This window comes from Molothrus ater, chromosome 4 (genome assembly GCF_012460135.2).
Source record: "Molothrus ater isolate BHLD 08-10-18 breed brown headed cowbird chromosome 4, BPBGC_Mater_1.1, whole genome shotgun sequence".
NCBI lineage: Eukaryota > Metazoa > Chordata > Aves > Passeriformes > Icteridae > Molothrus > Molothrus ater.
The window spans coordinates 60,941,254-60,961,674 of NC_050481.2; the positions used below are offsets into that span (position 1 = coordinate 60,941,254).

The 20,421-nt window shown below is 37.6% G+C and overlaps 1 protein-coding gene across 5 annotated transcripts in view; it reads left to right on the forward strand.

Annotated features, from left to right (window-relative positions):
• Window positions 1-3,639: 3,639 nt before the first annotated feature.
• The window catches only part of KIAA0232 (KIAA0232 ortholog), a 47,010-nt gene continuing 30,228 nt past the window's right edge, over window positions 3,640-20,421 (forward strand). For all 5 annotated transcript variants that reach the window (XM_054514750.1, XM_036382595.2, XM_036382598.2 and 2 more), the window contains exons 1-2: window positions 3,640-4,095; window positions 17,107-17,244. In XM_054514750.1, the coding sequence (XP_054370725.1) occupies window positions 3,865-4,095; window positions 17,107-17,244 (369 nt within the window). In that variant the 5' untranslated portion in view covers window positions 3,640-3,864. The remainder of the gene's footprint in view (window positions 4,096-17,106; window positions 17,245-20,421) is intronic.

The following is a 20,421-nucleotide window of genomic DNA, read 5'->3' on the forward strand; positions in this document are numbered from 1 at the left end:
CACTCACTTCTGTGGGTGGGGACATCTTTCATTAGATAAGGTTGCTCAAAGCCCTGCCCAGCCTGACCTTGAATACTTGGAACAGATCATGCACAGCTTCTCTGGTCGAGTTGTTCAGTGTCTCACCCCTTCAATGTAAAAATACCTTCCTAATGTCCAATCTAAATCTACCAGATTTTAGTTCAAAATCTTGTTACTACAGACCCTTATAAAAAGTTTGTCCCCATTTTTCTTCCAAACACCTTTTAAGTTCCCTCAGTACCTAGGGGTATTTCATCAGGTTCCATGGACTCATGTCCTTCAGGTTCCTTAGATGAAATCAATTCAAATCTGACCTAGTGCTGCAGTGGGCAGTTCTTCATTCTCCCAGTCCCCACGTTTGCCTCCAGGGAGTGGGCAAGTGTGTCTGGAGCACTTGCTGGTGAACACCAGGATAAAGAAGTCATTAAGTACCTCAGCCTTGTCTGTGTCCTGGGTCTCCTTTGAGATAGGGGCCCCTTTACCACTGATGTACCTATAGAAGCTTTTTCTTGTGTAGAAGCTTCATCAAGCATCATATCCCTGGCCAGATTTAATTCTATCACAGCTTTAGCTTTCTACCTGATTCCTGGCTGCTTGGACAATTTCTCTGTATTCCTCTCAAGCTACTTGTCCTTGCTTCCACCCTCTGTAGGCTTCATTTTTCAGTTTGTGTTTGTCCAGGAGTTCCTTGTTCAACCATGCAGGTGGCTGGTGTTTTGCCTGACTTCCTTTGGTAGGCATGCATCGCTCCTGAGCCTGGAGAAGGTGATCTTCTATATTAACCAGTTTTCTTGGGCTCCTTTACCAAGCAGATCCCTGAGAAGGCCAAACTGTGCTCTCCTGAAGTCCAGGACAATGAGCTTGCTGTGAACCCTTGCTGCCCTGAGTATCTTGAACTCCACTGTTTCACAGTCACTGCAGCCCAGGCTGCCCTTGAGCTTCACATTCCCCAGCAGCCCCAACATGTCAGTGAGAAGAGACCCAGCATGGCACCTCTCCTTGTTGGCTTCTCTAACTCAGGGAAGGAAGGTATCACCATTACCACATTCCAGGCACCTCCCGGTCCTGGATTGCTTATGCTCTGCTGTGTTGCCTCTCTAACAGATATGGAGGTGGTTGAAGTCCCCCATGAGGACCAGGGCTTGTGAATGTGAGGCTGCTCCTGTCTGTCCATAGAGGACTTCATAGTTCAGTCTTCCTGGATGGGGAGCCTGTAGCAGACCCCCAGTATAACATGGCCTGTCCCTGCCTTCCCTTTCATCCTGACCCATAACCTTTCAGTCAGCTCCTCTTTTGTTCCATGGCAGAGCTCCGTGCACTCCAGGCAGTCACTCTCATAGAGGGTAACATCCCCTCCTTGTCTCCTGTGCCTGTCCTTCCTAAACACCCTGTATCCTTCCATTCCAATGCTCCAGTCATAGGAGGCATCCCACCGTGTCTTAGTGATGCCAGTAAGATGATAGACATGCAGTCATGTGCCTGTCTCTAACTTCTTTTTTTTTTATTGTCTTTGCTTCGCGTGTTTCCATTTTAGCTGGGCTCCCAATGGAGCTAACTTGCTGGCTGGAGTGGCAGAAGTTCCTTTGTGCTGCTCTTCAGGTGCTCTCCTGCTGACCTACAATCCCTTTCCAGGCTGTGAGCATCTTTTGGTGGCTCTAGCATCAAACAGGTAGCAGTAGGATGGATTGAGGCTCCGGTTCCCTTGAACCTTTAGGTAGTTCTGCACCATGTCTCAAAAAAGATAAATGAAGAGTGTCAGTTTTCCCCTATCTATGAAATGTAGGATTTGGGGGGCCAACAAGGGCTGTGGCATTGACTTGGGGAGAACATTCATCACATGCTGTGCTGTGGAGAGCCAGCAGGACTGAACAGATTTTCTGGAATGCTGCTCTTTAACAATTAAGATAGTATGGACTTCTTAAGAGTTTGGACATGTGGCTCTTGGATTTGGACTACCTTGGGTCACAATACTAGATTTTACTTGTACTTTCTGTTCTCTAATTATGTGATGAAGCAGTAACCTCCAGTGCCTTGCAGCATATTTCTATCTACTGTTATTTGTGCTTACTTAAAAGATCTTGACTAATTGAAACATGCTGCTGAGCAATATTGAATAATTTTGTGTTTTCTCCTTTCTCAAAATGAACATTGCAACCAGAGCAGTAAGGTCACTTTGGGAGAGGCAAAGGGTTTTGTAAACTCGGTAGCAACTGATCTTAATCTATTTGGGTTTCTATTTGGTGATGTTGCAATTGACTTAGAAGAATCTGGAATATACATTTGTATCTGTGTGATGCTATAAAGAAAGCTCCTAAAAACTATAATCTTTTGTTGTGTTGACGTGTATCGACTTTCAGTTTTGTTTGGCTGCAGAACACATGCTGCCCACATGAAATGCTGCCCCCAGTACCTAGTTCAGATAGTTGTATTAGGTGATGGCTGTTGTGTGCTGGTTATCTTGCACTGGGGTTGAAACAAACCAGCAGATTTTGCTTAGTCACTTGAGTCTATTTTGTTTCCTTTCAGTGAAGGGATATTTCCTGCTTGGAGTTGAGCTTTGTTTTCTCATGCTAAGAAGCTGGAGAGGAGAAAGAAGGCCTACACAAATGCCAGATTGGCATGTGGTTGATAAGTAGACCAATCCAAAAATGCCTTTTTTGGGCTGACATTTTCTGCGTTCAAGAGCAGAATGCTGACGTGTGTGGTGCTTGCACCTTCTGCCCCTGGCTTATCAAGATTGATTTGTGATTGTGGGTGGTATAAGTCGTAGGATAGTTTGTCTATTTTAGGACATGGTTTAGAGTTTAAGCTCTCAGGTTGGACAGGTGTATGCTTTGTGTAAAGAGGGTTAAATGTTAATTTTTGGCATAGGTAAATTATGTTCTGCTCAAATTTTTGAAGTTATTCCAGGGATTTACATTTTTATGAGGACAGTTTTTGGATGATAAAATGTTTTACTGTCCTGGAACAAGGCAAATAATTGAAACTAAGAAAAAAAACCCCAAAAACCACCACCACCACCAAAAAACCTGAACCTGAAGGTAGTAGTAACTATTTAGTAGTAGGATTTATGAAACTCCTGATCAGAAGAATTTCATTAATTCAGTGTTTTATAAACAAAACACTTCTATTCTAGAAATGGGTATCTCTGCAAAACAGTAGAATTATATTGTCTTCTAGTGATGCAAAATATGCAGTCTTTATTCAAACTAGCATAGGGCTTTTTTTTTTTTATGAGAGTGGGTTTTTTCAGCAGATAGTGAAAGTAATAAAATCTCAGCTTTCCCATAAAGCTAGGTCAGACATATGTTTCAATCGACAGATTACTTGTGAAATGTTTGATGAAAAAGTCTCTCTTCCTACAGTAAAAAGTACCTTTTCTAAAAGTCACCTTTAAACTTGTAATAATTCCTGTCACTCTTCAAAATGACACTGAGTAGATGTACAATATGTTTGGAGTAAGCAGTATGTAAATGACTGCTTTCTACTTTGGGTGGGTTTTTTCACTGTTTAATATTATTCATGTATGGATACATATTGTCACAACTTATCATTTTTTCCTCTTTATAGGTCCTGCTGGGGACTTGCATCTGGCCTCAATGTGAAATTAAGGTAGAAAAACACATCTACATATGTGTTTGCTATTAGGATTTAGTTTATTCACTGGTCATGCCTGAAGAGTGATGTTCGTCTCTAGTCGGCTAACAGCCAGGAAATATAAATGATTGTCCTAGAAGTCAAGCCTCTCTCCTATTTACTGGAGTGAAAATCACCTCCAGATACCGACGGAAAATCAACTCCAGAAAATGCTTCACGTTATAAGGATGCCAACCACCTAGATTCATGCGCCCTATCTGTACAGTTGTTGTGGATGGTTTGCCATCTGAAAGCTCCTCAAGCTCTTATCCAGGCCCTGTATCTGTTTCTGAAATGTCTCTGCTACATGCTTTGGGTCCAGTGCAGACCTGGCTGGGACAAGAGCTAGAGAAGTGTGGCATTGATGCCATGATTTATACTCGGTATGTCCTCAGTCTTCTGCTGCATGATAGCTATGACTACGACCTGCAGGAACAGGTATTTACATATTTTAGATGTTGTCCAGTGAAAGTGAGTTTTTGTACCAGTTATGTTTTGTGTATTATACCTGGGTATGCTTCAGCTGTGGGGGTGGATGTCTTTAAGTGTGTGGGTGGAAGGAGGGTATAAACCACACAGGAGTCAGATTTGATGGGTGAACTGAGATTAAAGTAGTTAGTTTGCTGTATGGGCAATTACATTAAACAATGTTTTCATATGGCTACAACTGATATCAGAATTGTTAACACTGGAATATCTGTGTCCTTAATGGAGACCATCACTACTTGTGATTGGAAGCTTAATTTAATATAGGAACATTAGTAAATGAATGTAATTCTTGTGAATTGTGTCACATTGCCTAGCTTCACAGTAGTTTGTAGACCCCCCCATCACTTCCCGTGGATTTTATGTTGTGCTATTTTCAGTAAAGAATAAACACCCCCCAAATATCTTTTAGTATTCAAGTATTTGAAATACATTATTATACATACATGATTAATCTCTTCTAAAATAATGTTAATGCTGAATGGTGATAAAAAGCATGCAAGAGAGTTATGACCCTAGAACATAGTATTCAGTCTTGATACCTTTTTTCTTTTTTTTTCTTTTTATTTGTCTGCATCATGAACCTGTATAGAAATACTTTTAATAGTGGAGTTTATGGATTCAGGATTTAGAGAAATTACAGTGTTTTCTGAAAAGGCTGATGAAAATGCCATTAAACATAGTCTTAGAAGGTGGCTGTGGTAACTGTGGGAAGGAAGAAAAGCAAATACCTATTATTTGATAGCTTAATTATTAGTTCTTTTTCATTACTGTTGTTTTGGTTATACTTCAAGCATTGCTGCCTAACTGCTTCAGAAATTCCATTGTCTCCTAGTTTATCTTCTCAAAAATCCAGCAAGAGCAGAACAGGTTATTGTGAGATAGATGTAAGTGTAATTGGAGAACAAAAAAATTCATGTCAGATGCTGTCAGTGTTTGAACTCTTAGCAACCATTACCATGCATAACAGCCTTAATGCTTCCCTTGTGCAAACCAGAAATCTTGTATCTGTAAAAGTTTTTTTGTTTCTTTTTTTTCAAAAGTGTATCTGGCAGCAGTAGGTGACATCAGCAACAACACCGTGATTAATAATAATTAAAAAAACCCAGTGTAAGCACTTTCTGGAATGTACCTGAACATGTAGGTCTTGGTCAGACATGAATACCTGTATTTTAGAAGGGGGCAGAAAAAAGTTCCAAAACCTGTATGAAAGGAGCATGTGGGATGAGGACATTAAAAATGAAACCAATTGAAGCCACATGAGAACTTGAGGAGCTTTAAAGATAGGCCAGTGGCCTTGGGGGAAATGAAAATGTGTTTCTTTTCAGTCCATTTCAGACCACTGTCATAACTTTGAAGTTGCTACTGTGATATTTCAAATTACTGAAGTGCCACAATTAGTTTTCTTTTTATCAGGCTTTGCAAGAAGCAGGGTAACTATATTATTAAAATCTCATTCAGTTTATTTCTCATTTTGATACTTTAACTGGATCCTTTGTGGGTTTGATAACAGAGCTTTTAGGAATGTGTCTGTTCTCTTTCCAAGTTGATTATCTGAACCTAATGAGCCAAAGGGAGAAGAATACCACATGCTGGCAGGGTAGCCAAAACCTGTGTTGCTGAGTGGGTGCTGTGGTACCAACGTGCAGGATGTCTTCTGAACAACATTGGGCTTTGCAGCTGGAAGATTTTTTTTCCACCTCCTCCCATTTGATCCTGTTTATAACGTACTTTTACTGTGTTCGCCCTACTTCAAATAACTATTTCCTAAGTTTTGAGACCTAATATCTATTTAGTTTTGGGATTATATTCTGTAGTAATGATTAGGTGCACCTGTTATGAAACATACTGCTCCCTAGTTCCTTCCTCAAATAGCTTAGTCTGTAAAGCCTGCAAGTACAAATTTCTAACATAGAATTGAGGAAATATTTGAATACATGTGTTTTGTTATTTATTTATTACTGATTTTAGTTTTTTTTTCTTGCTGGTTGGTTCTTTGTATGTCCTGACATTTTAAATTAGTTTTGTTTGGTGAAGTTATTCAGAAACAAAAAAATCTTTACTCTAAAACATGTATTTAGGTATAAGAAATTTCAATCCAGTTTTGGTGATGGGTACAATATTAAAGGGGAAAAACATATACTAGTGTTGCTTACAAATAGAAGTCAAGGAAGAGAACAGGAATTAAATACCTAAATGAGAAGTAATTTAGGAGTAAAATACTTAGAGTTGCTGAGCTTCTTTAACCCAGATTAATTCCCATTGAACATTTGATCCTTGGCATCTCAGGAATTTTTTCTCTCATGTGATTCCTTTAATTCTTAAGAAAGATAACAGAATTTCCGTGGCAAGAGCTATTCTCAATAGTGGTCTTTTTGCAATGATTTCTCTCCAACTTATAGGACAGCTACAAAAAGGACTGAAGCAGTCTATTCACATGGAGGAGATGAGGGACAATGGGTACATGTTGCACTGGGGGCAGTTTCATCTTGATATGAGAATTTTTTTCTTTTTCTGTTTTCTTGTAGTGAGAACAGTCATTCCCTGGAACAGCCTCCTCAGGAATGTGATAGAATCCCTGTTGCTGGAGGTTTTTGAGATGCAGTAGGGTGCTAGATAGTCTTGTCTATTTTCCTTTTCCCTTGGAAGGGTAGACCACATTGTTCTTTGAGGTCCCTTCCATCCTGAGCTGTAATGTGTTTCTGTGATTCTTTGCTTTTAGAACTCTGTTTTTGGGGATAGTGAGTAGCCATCCCTGTTTCCTAAAAATACAGCAGTGGCTTCTGTTTAGAGCAGGTTACAAAGAATGTATAGTCTCACAATGGGATTATGCATAGGAACAATCCATTGCAGTTTGCTTTTTTGGGGGGTGGGAGTGAAGAGGACTAATGTAGGAAGTCTTAATCTTATGGATACTGTCATCTTCATTAGAAATGCTACAGACTGAAGATGGTCATTAAGATCTTTCCACCTCAGGGTGTTGATGGTATCATTAGCACTGTTTTAGTTGTTTCAGGGAGCCTCCTTCAGTGCTTGCTTTATAATGTTCTAGTGTCATCAAGTGTAGCAGGGAAATGGAACTCTGAAGTCTGGACTGAGGTTCTGTCAGGTAAGTACAAAAAAATTTAGTATCAAAAATAAGTAAGAGAACCCATTCCCAACCTTACTGGGCATACACAGATATTTCAGATATAGCTGTTGTTATGTTATCAGTCACTTCTGTTTACAGTTAAAATAAGAATTTCAAAGGAATATGGGAATCTTGATTGACTATGGGAGTCTTGATTGATTAGATCTTCAGGGTTATTTTTACAAATAAGCAGGATGTTCCCTTCTGCTCTGGTAGTAATATTTAATATGTGGGTTTTGGTCTTGATTCTGATGCAGTCTTCTCCATTGTTACTCTGGTGCAGATTTGTGTGGCTGTCTCCAATATTATCTTTTTTTCTGCAGTGAGCTAGTTTGATATCTGCATAGAAGATAAGACTAAGGATGTGGGTGTGTGTGGAGGGGGGGTTGTGTTGGTTTTCATTCCCCTTTATTTGTATGTATGTGAGGGTGGGATTGTTTTGTTTGGGTTTTGTTTGGGTTTGTTAGTGGTGTTACATCTATGCCTAGCCCAGTTAGAATGGTTTTTGTTGGGTATTGTTATATGGATTCAGGCTCAGTATCACAAAATGTTAAATTGGTAAGTCATGAGTTTCCAGAGAGTTCATAGCAGATTTTTGCAAATACAGAAAACATAGGTGGAAGTAAAACCCTAATACACTGCAACCAAATTTTACTGGAATGTTTGCAGTTTCTATTCTGGCTCATTGGCTTAAACTGAAATAGCTATTAAAATATTGGGAAAATTTATAAGCCAGTATGTTTTGCCCAGCTGTATTTCAAAGGAATAGAGAATTTCCAAGAAAGGAATCTTGTTTATGGTAAACTGTACTGTGGTACCAGGGTCTTCAGGATTGCTATGGTTTTACATGTGTTATTCATACCTATCAAGAATTACCGTAAAATTCTCTAAATATACACACTTTAAATGCACGTTGGTTTGTTTTGAAATACTCAAGTACTGAAGGTAACTGAGTTATTGTTGGCACCTAGAGCACAATTCTTATCCAAGCCATGCTTGCTACTTTTGGAAGTGAGTCTAAGAGCTCAAGATGTAAAAGTTCTTGAGAAATACTTCATTCTGACTGTGTACACTTTTTTTCTTTTTTTTTTTTTAATTTCCCTCTCCCCTCTGTTTTTGTTTGGCAGCAATGATATTGCTGATGGGAGGGTTTAAATGGGTGGAAGTAGGAAGCTCTTTGGGATTTTTTCCCCCAGTATTGACTGATGGAATAGAAAATACAAAGATAGTATGAATTGGATTTCCACATTTTCCTTGATTCCTGTGATACAGTTCACAGAAATAGTTTTGAGGGTTTTGGGCTAGTTGAGGTTTGTCATATCAGAAGACAAGTAAGGATTTCAGTGATAGACTTGCCCTTTTTTTTTTTTCCTCAAATTGATTTGCACATATATTAGATGTCTACATGGCCTAAAGATTACTAAAGAAATCTCTTGAACAATGCTATATAAGATTTTCATTATTTAGGGAGTGTGTGAGGGAGTTTACTTGGTTCAGTTTGGTTTGGGTTTTTTTTGAGGCCTGTCAATGGTCTTTTCAAAATGTTTGGGAATCACTGGTATTTTGTGCTGAGATAGATGACTTTTTAGCCACTTTTGGTCCATTAAGGAAAACCTCATAAAATTCGTGTGGATTTATAGACTGTTTAATGTAAGTAAAGTGCAGAATGTTTCTGCCAAGTATACATGTTTTCACCATTTGCATTTTATTACTGAATTTACTTACTTTGGATAAATTAAGCAGAAAACCATGAAATTGCTGTCAAGTTTGTAACTTTTGGGCACCCACCGAATTGCTGTTGGTGGAGATCTGAATATTGTGAGACAGCCTTTTGACTTCATGCTAGACTAATTTTTGATCGGAATACCTTGCTCTTAGTTTCCTAGTAGCAAACCAAGTAGGTGCTTTTAAGATTTGATTGTTGTTTAAATGCTGATTAAAAATATATTTGTAGATGCATGTGTTCTCAAACCAGTTTATGATGCAGTAAATATGGCATTAAGATAATATAATCTGTGTGAAGAAGAAGGCATTGCCTTAAAATATACTTTGTGTGAAACATTATTTCATTGATCATTCTTTATACAGTATTAAAATCAGTGTTCTGTGTTGTATCTTTCACATACTAATTGTAAGCCTAACTGATTTTGAATATAACGAATTTATGGTTTAGAGCTATAGATTTGTTCCTGTGTACTGTTCTCCCTTACAGAGTCTTTATTTATAAAAACCCCAAAACCTAACCCCAACAGCTAGACACTCTGTGAAATAAAAGCTTTGTTTGTAAACCTTTGGTTGTGCAGCAGGAAGATCAAAATGCATTTGTTATGCATACTTTCCAAATCAAGTGTCTTCTGTTGCTTTTGATCTACTTCTTTCAACTCATTTTTGGAAGTTATCAGTTTTTTTCTGAACCTCAAAAGTAAAAATCCTTTTTTTTTTTTTAAGAGAATGTTTTCCTAACTCTCAGAATTAATTGACTATTGCACTGCAAACTATGTACTTTTGTGACCAGGTGGAGATTTTTTTCTTTTGATTTTTCAATTTTTAACAGAGAGGCTTTTTTTTGCAGGAAGACTAATTATTTGTAGACTGATTTGAAGTAGTTCCATTCAGATAATCTTTTATATGGAAGCATAAAAAGTCTTCAGAATGATAGTTACACTTCTCCTGACTCTGATCAGTTTTTATTCTTGCTTTTTGATCATTGTCACTTACATATTTAAAGTCCAAAATGTAGTTCTCTTTTAAGAGAAAAAGAGAGCCATGGAAGGGATGCCTCAGCCCATATGTGATATATTTGAGGGTTTGACCTTGTAGTTTTAAGTCCATAAATGATTTTGGCCTATCCCTCTGCCCTGGGATGGGGATATCATTGCCAGCTTTAGTCTGTGTTTGGCTTGCATGTGCTAAGGACACAGGACACTTTGGAGACTGAACTTGGGATGCACTTGCTAGGTTCCCAGATCTAGTGGAAGATGCTGTTAGTTCTCCTGCCATCCCATATTAACCCAGTAGAGGGACCTGATGTCTGGATTTATATTCTAGTAATAGATACTAGTTTTTCCCATGTACATTTTGGGTGAAAGAGGATGTGGGGTTTTGTATGTGTTGTGTGTTTGTATGTCTCATCCATAACCTAAAGAGAGGAGGAGGAATGAAGATTTGGTCCTGTGCACTCCACTAACCATGTGTTAAATGTTATTCTGTCTGGTATGCCTATTTCACAAAAATAACAATGCTGCTTCTAGTATAATTGCACCTATTCTTTTATCATCCCTAAGAAATGCTTTTGGGTGACTCAAACACATTTTTTGATAAGGCATTAAATATGCAGAGTGGGTTCAGTTACAGTAGGGAAATGCTGTGTGACTACTGTACACAAGTGTCAGTAAATTTCAAAGTTCACCAGCAATATGTGGAAATAAATTTCTTGAATGCAAAGCATTTTCTGTTTAGTTTGTATTTGTGTTACTGCTTATTAAGCTGTATAAGCTTAAGCTTATACTTAACAGCTTATACTGTTTATTAAGCAGTCCTGTAGGAATAATTTTTAAAATTTTCTGACCATAATTTTTTAGCCAGTACCCCAACTAAGTATATAAATTTCAAATTGTGGGAATCGGTGTATGAAGAACAGAGTAGGGAGGAGGGGGAGCTGTGAGACCAAGACTTTTAGCTGTACTTTTTTATATGACTAATTTGAAATCCTTAGATTACTCAAATATATATGTTTACAGCAATGGGAATAACCCCCTTCTTCTTCCCATACATAAACATGTAAACTGAAGAAAGGACCAATTAATCATATTTAGAAAATAGTACTATATCTTGAAATTAATATGCCTATAAAGTTTATTCATACAAAAGTTAAACCACTTTCTAAAAGCTCAGATAACTAAGTTTTAAAGTTTATAGAGGAAAACTTAGCTGTGGTCCTGCCCTCTATCCCTTTCTAGGAAGGGGATATTATAGCTGAGAGCTATGTAATTCAAATTTTGGGAAGTAATTTTTTGTGTATAATATTAGTTTTTTGAGAAAAAATGGGTGGATATGGATTCTTCTTCACTCGAGCAATGGAAGATGGCTGAAGTGTCTTTACTGTAAAAGCATGTGGGTCAGGAAACTTATTTGATTTTTAGTTGGCATTTGTCTTGTTAATTGTGCAGTAACTGATCTGTTCTGTATTTCTCTGTCCAGTGACTGTTAGATATGGGACAGGTTTGGAGTATCATGGACTGTGAGTTTGTATTCTCTATTCTGTTTTTTGTATTCTCTATTCTGTTTTCTCTATTCTGTTTAGGGGTGGGAGCTGTGGTGGCAGGGGTTGGAGCTCAGCTGTAGGCTTGTGCAAACTGTACAGGTTCCAGGACAGTCAGCTTCACTCATGTGTTAGTGCAGAAGAAAAGCATTCATTCTCAAGGACTGTGCTTATCTGAGAAACTTTATTTCCACACTTGGCTGAGTTTTTATTGGTGTGAGTGATCATGTTGAGCTGCTCGTTCCTTTTCATCAAGCTGTGACTGCTAATGTATTCTCACAAAGACGTACATAATACAAAGCAGAGTGGAAGCTCAAGGGCCAGGTTGGTGAGTCCTGCTAACAGTCAGGATTACTTTGCATCCATCTCTGTGCTGATACAATTGTACTGTTTGTATTTCTGGGTATAATTGAGATACTTCCTTTGTTTTCTTTGGGTATAATGTCATTGCATGACAGTACACTTGCCACATTTCTCCAAGCATAGACATGTGCTGCCTATATTCTCTGAAATCAGATTATTACAGTGGTCTATGATGCTTGACACACAACTTTCTCTCTAAAGCCAAGAAAGCAACCATAAATGTTATGAAATAACTTCTCCAGTCATGACATGCCCCTTTCAGACACCTTGACTCTGTAGTGACAGTTTTCTGTTGAGTTCCTGGCTTTCTTTTCTGCGTTGTAAGTCAGGCATGTAAGTAAAATGATGCCTTTATAGCTCTAGCTACAGCCTTGCTAAATTTTCTTCTTTCCTGCTTTCACTTTAATGGGAAAAGTCTAAAGGCAGTCTGCTTAACAAATATAAGATTTTAACAGATGCAGCATTTGCATGTTCTCTCATTCTTTGGAGTGGGTGTGACGAATTTCTTCTCCTTAGTTTTAGCCTAGAAGTAACTTCTAATGAGTGAACATCACATAGACTGCCCTTTCAAACTGGTAGGATTATAAGCAAGAGTTTATAATTGACAGAAACTAAGGTTACAGGATTTTATACTTGGATTGATTAGTTTTGATAAGGAGAATTCTTTCCTGCCTGCCCTCATTCCCAATGCCCTGAGGTCATAGCAGTGCATGTTGTGATCTGCTACATTATCAGCTGTTCTGTTACAGTCAGGCTCTGCGGGGCCTGTTGGGACTGTTCTGGTTGGGACAACTGGGAAAGAGGTGACTGTAGTGGCGAGGTGGTTCCCTGGTTTTTCACTATGAGTCTAAGATGAATTCCTTGCATGATAATACCTGGATTTGGAGTTATTATCTAACATTAAAGAACATTTCCCAGTCCTCTCTATTCTGTCTTTAGCAATGTTTTTTTGCCATGGAGAAAACTTATGACTTAGTGTAATTGACAAACTTGCTGAGGGAGCAGTTGATCCCACTGTCCCTGTCACTGACAAAGGTGTTAAACAGCATCAGTACCAATACACACCCAGAGACACACTTGGCACCGGCCTTCATTTGAACAGCAAGCCATTGACCACAGCTCTGAGTGTGACCATCCAAACAATTCCTTATCCACTGAGTGGTCCATCTGTCAAATCCATGTCTTTCAGAGGCAAGGACAGTGTCACAAACTTTGCACAGGTCCAGGTAGTTGACATCATTTACTCTTCCCTTACCCACCAAAGCTGTTATCCTATCATAGAAAGCCATGAAATTTGTCAGGCATGATCTGTCCCCAGTGAAGCCATGTTGGCTGTCACCAGTCACCTCCTTATTTTCCATATGCTCTAGTACAGATTCCAGGAGGATCTGTGCCACAATCTTGCCAGGCACAGAAGTGACACTGACTGGTCTGTAGTTCCCCAAGGCTTCCTTTTTTTTCCCTTTGTAAAAACAGGTTATGTTTCCCTTTCTGATGTTGCCATTTATGTGGATCATGAGCTTCATAATGTTTTTATTTCAGTCGTATTGCAAGGTGTCACAATTATTTTCTTATGGATAGTAGATATTTCTTTTTACAGCAAATGAAAGGAGAATTACTATCAAACTTCCTTTTTTTTTTTTCTTCTCCAATTTCTTGATAGTTTAGAGGGAAGTGGTGGAATTGCTGCTTTCGCATAGTTGAATAGAACAAACCATTTCAAAATCTTTTTAAAATTTGTGCCTGTATCTCAATTTAAAATTGAGATAAAGCACTCAAAATACTGGCTTTCTTGAGGCACCACTAGTGTGAAGAATACAGATACTTCATCAATGTTTCTTTAGCCATATTTAGTATAAGTTATTCTTGTCAGGAAACTGCACTTTCAGTGTCTTCATGATTGAAAATCTCTAATGAAATTATCTAGTTACGTAGTAAGTAGAAGATAGTAGGACTCTGAAGAGCAGATGTTTGAATAACAGTTTAGATATAAGAACTTGGGGTTTTTTCAGTATCCAGAGGGCATTGGCTTTCTGTTGATACCTCTTTAATTGGATGGTCACCTCTTGAAATGGTAGTCTGGTTTAAATATTTGAAGTCTGTAAGCAAAATTTTGGTTTCTCTTCTGTGCGTATGCACACTTTTAAAATCTGTAAGTTCAGAGTGGCATTACTTTTGTGAAAAGTTCAGTGACCAGTGTAGAGCTCTTGCATTGAAACGAGCATTACGTTATAATCTCTAGCTCTCTTAAGAAACATGGTAAATGAAGGCATCTAGTAGGTGAAGAAATCAGAAGTCCTTGGTTATTCTTTCCACGTGAAGGAAGTAGTTTACCTGTCTTCATGCATACAGAATGTTTTGCTGAGCTGCTTTTTTTCCTGTTTGTTATGGACTTGATACTTTTCAGTCTAAGGAGTAAACCTACTGATGGGCTCCTGACTGCTGAAGACAGGGAGCAAAAGAGAGGAAAAAAATTAAGAGACTTATTTAACTAATTTAAACCATTAAATTTAAATAATTTAAACCATTAGAACTACTGGGTTGTCTGTCTTTTTTTTTTTTTTTGACAATTTAGTCATCATAAAAGAAGAGGATCACTCTGTTTGTGTCTCACTGTTCTACAAACTCACTCTCTAGGGTGTATTACATTTCCTTGTTTCTCAGGCATTTTACTGTAATGTTGGGCTTTGTTAAACCTTTTTGTCTTTGATCCAGAATGGTTCTGATACACAAGAATTATGCCTAAGTTTTTTTTTTCTTCACTGTTCTGTAGGGTTTTATGGGTGTGGTGTTTGATTTGTGTACAGAAGGTGCAAGATCCTCAGTAACATAGCCTATATCCAATACATATATGGTGCTGATAAATACTGTAGTTTAGATGAAGATTTTAAACTGCAAAGTCTTTCATGGAATAGCTGTAATCCATGGTGTTTGCTAGTTTTGTAAAATCTGAGGCTATAAAATTTACAAGTTTGTCTTGGAAAGAAAATCCAAACCCAAGTTTTAAACTTGGCAGCCAGGTGTGACTGAAAACCATGTCTCCGAAATTTTTTTTGTAAGTGTATCGTAGAGGTAGAAAGAAAACAAGAATCCTGTCAGAGCTATGTCCTCAATTGCTGCATCCTGAAGGACAAGCCATGTTGTTCCCAGAGTGCACAAACAACTCACTCACTCTGGAAGGAGGGATGAGACCATGATACCACAGCTGTGGGGTGGGGGCCCAAGTGAGAATTCCATTTAGCTTCCCTTCCCCCATTAAAAAAACTGCATATCTCTTAAAAGAGGTTTTTCAGTTTTTAAAAGTTGAAAACTGTCAAGGTTTGTAGACAAGTGTCAGATATTTTTGAAATTACATGTGTGAAGGACTGAATGAAATGTTTTATAAATTTCTGTGAGCATGAAGGTTCTTGCTGCTCTGCTGACAGATAGTTGGTAAAGCTGTGATCTATCAGTACAAAGCAAACCTTTGTTAGCATAGAGAAAAGCAGTAATACATAGCATTTTGGGAATGTTTTCCTACTGCAGATGTTGTCTTTGTGAACTTCCCACGTAAAATCAGAATAAATGAAGTTAACCCAGTGCAAATTTGCTGGTGTACCTGGATCTTCACCCACAATGGGTCTCTCTTTACTTATTTGCAGCTGTGCCCATGTGAATGAGCTGCAGGGGTTTTGGGAGCTGGTGGGGAGTAGGTGATTCTCATCAGTTTGTTTTCTTTCCCATGAATATTGGGAAGAGTTAGAGTGCTCTACAGCCTCGTTGTATAAAGAAATATATAAACTGCAATTTAGGAAAAGACTTAAAAAATTATTTTTTAAAAATGAATTGTAGAGATGCACAGTCTTTTAAACCTATTCTCTGATTTTTTTAAAATTCTTTTCTATTATTTCTTTTGTTATTCCTTCTAATAACAGTGCAGTAGCCTGTTCAAATTTTTGGTTTTAAGTGAATTACTGGTACCTTGCACAAGTGCTAGGAAAATCAGAGTGACTGGTAGCTTTTTGCTCTTTCAGCACTAAATGCAGTTCTCCAGTTTTGGTGCTCAAATAAGACTTGAAGCAGTAAATCCAGCAAATTGCTCTGCTCCTTCTCATGAAGTCACAAATGGCAGCCCTTTGGTGGCTGCTTCTGAAGATGATTGGTCTCTCTTGGCTCCTATTTTTTTCCCCTCTTGTTCTTTGCACAGGAGCAATTATTTGCACTGACAGCTTGTTTTACTTTGTTTTAAAACCATGGGGAATTAGGAATTCTTTTAAATGAGGGTAGGCCTTAGCCTGGTTTTCTTTGGAAGCAGTAACAGATACATTGAAAAGGTTGATACAGGTAGGCTGAAAAGTATCAGATGTTTGTGGATCTCTCTGGAGAAGATGATTTTAGACAAGCATACATTTTAAGATGTTAAAGACTATCTCACTGACAGCCAAAATGCTTATTTCATGAGATGAATATGGCAAATCATGTATGTGTATGTGAACAGACAGTGAAGAACAAGCAAGTCTGGTAATAAATTTTGTAAATTCTGAAAAGCCATATAGAAGGGATTGCAAAGGGATGCTGTATCTTCAGATGATTGCATGTAATACAGTAGCATTCTACTCTGATGTTTTTGTTCTTCATCGGTCTCACATGTGTGGGAAGCCAACCCCACCTACTCACCTTCACTTCTCAATTACTTGAATTTTCTTGTGAAATAGTTCAGGTTTATTTTATGATAGCTACTGCTGTCTCTAGCTGTAATCATGTTCATTTTAACACTGAGTTGAAGGCTTCAGGATCTAACACCACATTTTCTTCTTTTGGCTTTTTTAACTTTCTCTTAAGTTTGATCTTAACTCTCTGAACTACTTGCTTCTCATTCTTATTATTTCAGAGATCAGTGAAACTAACATATTTTGTGTAAATTACAGTAATACATTCAACCATAAGTTGGCCATAAAATTGCCTTTGTGGATATTCTTTGCAAAAATTGGAAAATGTTACAGTGAAATGTGAGTTGCCTTCATGTCCTGTGAAAGATGCATGTGCTTTTCTGAATAGTAAGTGCAAGTTTTATGTAATCAAACTAATCTTTAATTTGGCAAAAAGTAGTTTTTAGCAGATAGAACGGGGTTGGTTTCATTTTGCTCAGTATGTTATTTGTAGTCCTCTTCTGCTATAGTACTGAGATACTAATGTATTTAAATAATGTAATTTCTTTATTTGATTTTAGGAGAATGACATCTTCCTGGGCTGGGAAAAGGGAGCTTACAAGAAATGGGGAAAGAGTAAGAAAAAGTGCTCTGATCTAACACTAGAGGAAATGAAAAAACAGGCTGCTGTCCAGTGTCTTCGCTCTGCTTCTGATGAAGTAAGTTTGGACTATTTAATAGATTCTTAAGGCTTTATGTCCCTTTGTGCTAAGATGCATTTTGCTTGTGATGCTTATATTTTAATTTGTGGCTTCTTAAAGTGCTAGTTTGCCAAGAGTTCTTCAAGAATTGTTTATTTTTATTCAGTAAATCATGATATCAGTGTATGTTAGAATGATTTCACAAGAGGTTCTGTACTATGTGGTGTCATGCTTTCCTTTCTGTAAACCCTTCCCTATTCTTGTCAGGGGCACCAGTTTGAGTTGAAATTACCACAGATCTTTGCGTAAAAGTAATTCTAAAAATTCTAAGTTGCCTTTTGTTGTGTGTGGATAGATAGGACTGGAACATGTGGGCAGAAGCCATCTTGTTCTGTGCATGCAACATGTGTAATCCAGAATTCCTAGATAAAAAGCCATGTATAGTAGCAAATGTTCACTTTCCAGGTTACATGATTGAGTGGAAGTGGAGTGGAAGTGCACTGACTAGAGCAGGTGAGGAGCAGTGAAGGCAGCAGGTTGAAGGAAGATAGCAGAGGCAGCAGATACTGTGTAGTTGAGCAGACAAGTGGACAAAGGGAGAAGCAGTTGAAGGCAATGTTTAAAAAGAAAGAATGATCTGTAGCACAAGTCAAAGGAAGCTCTCCAGGGAGATTTTTCAGACAGCAAAAATGAGAAACTGTTTTTAGTTTACAGAACTATAAATACTCTGATCTGTCAGTGCTGTAAGAAGAAACCACCCCACCTCTGCAGCCTAGTTGTGTTACTGCTCTCCACACCTTCCTAGTCATAGCTTGTGCTTGCACAAGCATTTGGGTGGCTATGTGCACAACTGGTTTGGGAAAGTGAATCAGTTTCCTGAGATTAACCTGGTTGGGACAGAGGAAATGTTAACCCAGAGAGGTTTCCTGGTCAGATTTGTGGCACAGGCACCTCGTGCCAGCAAGGCTGTAGCAAAGTAATCAAGGAAGTGGGGAAGATGTGGTGGTTATTCCCACCACCTTCAGCAGCATTACCATCACATTCTGGCTCACTGTGAAGCTACTTGAGTATTTGTTCAGTTACTAAATTGCTAATTGACTAACTGGGAGATTTCTGACCTCCCATTTTCCCATTACTTATTATCCTAACAAAGGGATGCAAAGTACAGTTTTGTTGGTAATTTGCTCTGCTTTCAAAGTTACAGAATATTGAGGTCAGCACTCCAACTACCATAGAAGTTAATTTGAATATGAAGCAAATACAGAGAAATAATTGCAAGAACTAATGTCTTTCTTGAGGATATGTTTGTCTTTGTATACTCATTTTATGAACAATAAAATGTAGGTCTCATACAGAGACTGCAGGAATACTGATGATTGATTCTTAACTTCAGAAATTACACTCTTGATTCATCTCTGCATAGCTGAAAATCAAGAATCATCACTTAAAACTAAATTTATGTTATATAGAGAAATTTAGTTGCAGAGCAAAAGGAAGGAGGTGAATTTATTAATAATCTTTAGCAGAGAAGGGAAGAAACTATTCAACTACAGTTTTGAAAGAATAAAAATACATGAGATCTGAAAGGTTAAAAAATAACTTCACCTTTGACCTCTGTCACCTTGTTAGTGTTCAGCATTAACCTATAATCTGCAGCCTGTAGACTTGAGTTATTTCAGAGCTATTTTGACTTCTGTTGCCTGCTCAGACAATAAAGCTTGCACATTTTTTGTCATTAATGAAATTGCAGGTCATAATTTTTATAATGTATATTCAAACACAGAATCGAACCTTTAAACCCTTTTTAAAAAGTTTTTACTTAAAGCTGCTTTGTAGGTAATTTAACACAAGCATTGCATGAAAGAAATGCAGACTTTCAATTTTTCCCCCAGAATTAAAGGGAGGGGTGATCCTACTTAAATGCTAGTAATATTTTAAAGTAACTTGTAAGATATCTTTTATTTCTGATTTTTGAAACACATTTCTGATGTTGTGTTTTTGTATTTGAGTTTGTGTGCTGGTCTGATGGGAATAATGAATAGATTTTGGACTGTGAAAGATAATGTTAAAATAATATTTCTGCTGAGGCATTCAAGCTGCTCCATACAATGTTCATGGTTTTTTCTCTACAAAAAGTTAAAAATACTCTGTGAACTGTAGTTGAAATGGTAGGTCAGTTGTGTGTAAGGAATATTTATAAAAAGTATTGAGATACATATAAATACTTTTTTTCCAAGGGCACTTGAATTTTTTAAAATAGTTTTCTGAATCGTCTGAGAAATGTTTACCTGTGATTTTTTTTTGTTGTCAGATGAGGTAGAGGTGTTCATTAGGATGTTCTCTTTTTGCAAGTGGCCTGATAAATAGTCCACATGGGCAGTTATGGAGCTTGTTTATAGTTTTGCTTACCTTCTGTGATCCCTTTTTCAAAGTAGGCGGATGCAGAAATGCCAATCTGCTCATATGGATGAACACTTGCTCTCCTTTCAACCTTAGTATTGGAGTAAGACAAGCAAGTTTGAGTCCCTTTAATGGGAATAATTGGGAAAAAGTCTTAGTGGATTTCAACTTGAATATATTTAAATAAAATTGTATTTAAGTGATGGTAGTGTTTACCCTTTGTGTGTCTGTAGACAGAGTATGTATTTATACACACATGGGTATAGGCACACACAAACAAACACACACAAAAGAGCCAAAGCAGGGTGACAATTCAGTGAAGACTTTAGGATTTAGCAGCCTGGTCATTTTAGAGAGAAAAGTGTGCAGAGGATGAAAAGGTAATGAGGGTCAGTAGTAACTTTTGTAACTCTCATAGGAAATTACAGAGATATGGTTAATGTAATTTTGATTTTTGCATTTAACTATTTAAACCAATAACATGTTAAGAAACGGCAGACAGTCTGCCTCCTCCCCTACCAGTAACCAAAAGCCTTAAAATTGAGTGATCACTTCAAGAAGGTGCTTGATGGAGAGAGGAAGTGATAAAATAGATTATATGAAAATTGGCTTGATAGCAGTAAGTACTTTTTTTGTCAGACTTCCATTTAGTGGTTGAAACAAGTATTTTGAAATAACCTCTTGTGGGTTTTCATTTCCACAGTATTCATTCTTAGGGTACTTCTACTTTATACATTTTTACTTAGTTTATATTTTACATTCATACTTAGGTGCTTCATTTGGTAGCTTAGTTTT